At 46.3% G+C, this 1,166-nt stretch overlaps 1 protein-coding gene across 1 annotated transcript; it reads left to right on the top strand.

Annotated features, from left to right (window-relative positions):
• The first annotated feature begins 387 nt into the window (after nucleotides 1-387).
• Nucleotides 388-867, top strand: LOC121442069 (SUMO-conjugating enzyme UBC9-like). Its single transcript, XM_041643538.1, has one exon. It carries the CDS (start codon nucleotides 391-393, stop codon nucleotides 865-867), a length of 477 nt encoding a protein of 158 aa, XP_041499472.1. The 5' UTR covers nucleotides 388-390.
• The last annotated feature ends 299 nt before the right edge of the window (nucleotides 868-1,166 follow it).

Here is a 1,166-nt window from a genome sequence, read left to right as displayed (position 1 = left end):
AAGACAGACACTCGTGGGTGTACAGTTGAGGGAGGATAGCTTGAACTACTACATGTTTAGTTTCCAATTAGTGAACTCTCCCATGCAGATATGTTCACTCCTGGTTGACACAGTTAAGTCAGCTCAGTTGTTTGAGACACAGGCCATTGGCTAACATTTTACAAGGGACAAAGTCATGCATTCTCTTATTAATGGTATTCTCCCTATCAGGGAAGTGCCCACTCTGTTTCAAAGTCAGTATAACTAAGTGTTCAATTATTTTTTTATCATTTTAAGAAGTCGAGCTCCGGGCTGTGCGCGGAGGGTGCGGAGGGAAGTCCCGAGACAAAGGAGCGCCACCGCCTCTGCAGCCGCAACAGTCCCGGCCGTGGTCGCCCAGGGACTTTGAATATGTCGGGGATTGCCCTCAGCCGACTTGCCCAGGAAAGGAAAGCTTGGAGGAAGGACCACCCTTTTGGCTTTGTGCCTGTCTCAACAAAGACCCCTGATGGCACGATGAACCTGATGAATTGGGAGTGCGCTATCCCTGGAAAGAAGGGGACTCCATGGGAAGGAGGCTTGTTCAAACTGCGGATGCTTTTCAAAGATGACTATCCGTTCTCGCTACCAAAATGTAAATTTGAGCCACCACTGTTTCACCCAAACATGTATCCTTCTGGCACAGTGTGCCTGTCCATCCTGGAGGAAGACAAGGACTGGAGGCCAGCTATCACGATCAAACAGATCTTATTAGGAATACAAGAACTTCTTAATGAACCAAATATCCAAGACCCAGCTCAAGCAGAGGCCTACACAATTTACTGCCAAAACAGAGTGGAATATGAGAAAAGAGTTCGAGCACAAGCGAAGAAGTTTGCCCCCTCATAAGCAGCGGCCCTTTGGCTCCATGACGAGGAAGGGATTGGCTTGGCAAGAACTTGTTCACACCTTTTGCAGATCTAAGTCACTGCATACAGTTACTAGTCGCCTGGGAGGGTTGAGCGGGCGCCATTTTCCATTTCCGCCACTGGCATATACAGTCTCAATTCACTGAATTGCCCCAGTTTTTCATACAGGGTTTCTTCCTTCAGGCTTTGGTATTTTTGATTGTTATGTAAAACTTGCTTTTATTTTAATATTGATGTCAGTATTTCAACTGCTGTAAAATGATAAACTTTTGTACTTGG

This window comes from Microtus oregoni, unplaced genomic scaffold, assembly GCF_018167655.1.
Source record: "Microtus oregoni isolate MIOR12 unplaced genomic scaffold, Mior012 000002F_ref0000024, whole genome shotgun sequence".
Taxonomy (NCBI): domain Eukaryota; kingdom Metazoa; phylum Chordata; class Mammalia; order Rodentia; family Cricetidae; genus Microtus; species Microtus oregoni.
This window is presented reverse-complemented; position numbering and strand designations above follow the sequence as displayed.

Bases quoted from the DNA above. Each gene is read 5' to 3' on its own strand.
- LOC121442069 (XM_041643538.1), top strand. From the start codon at position 391: ATGTCGGGGATTGCCCTCAGCCGACTTGCCCAGGAAAGGAAAGCTTGG.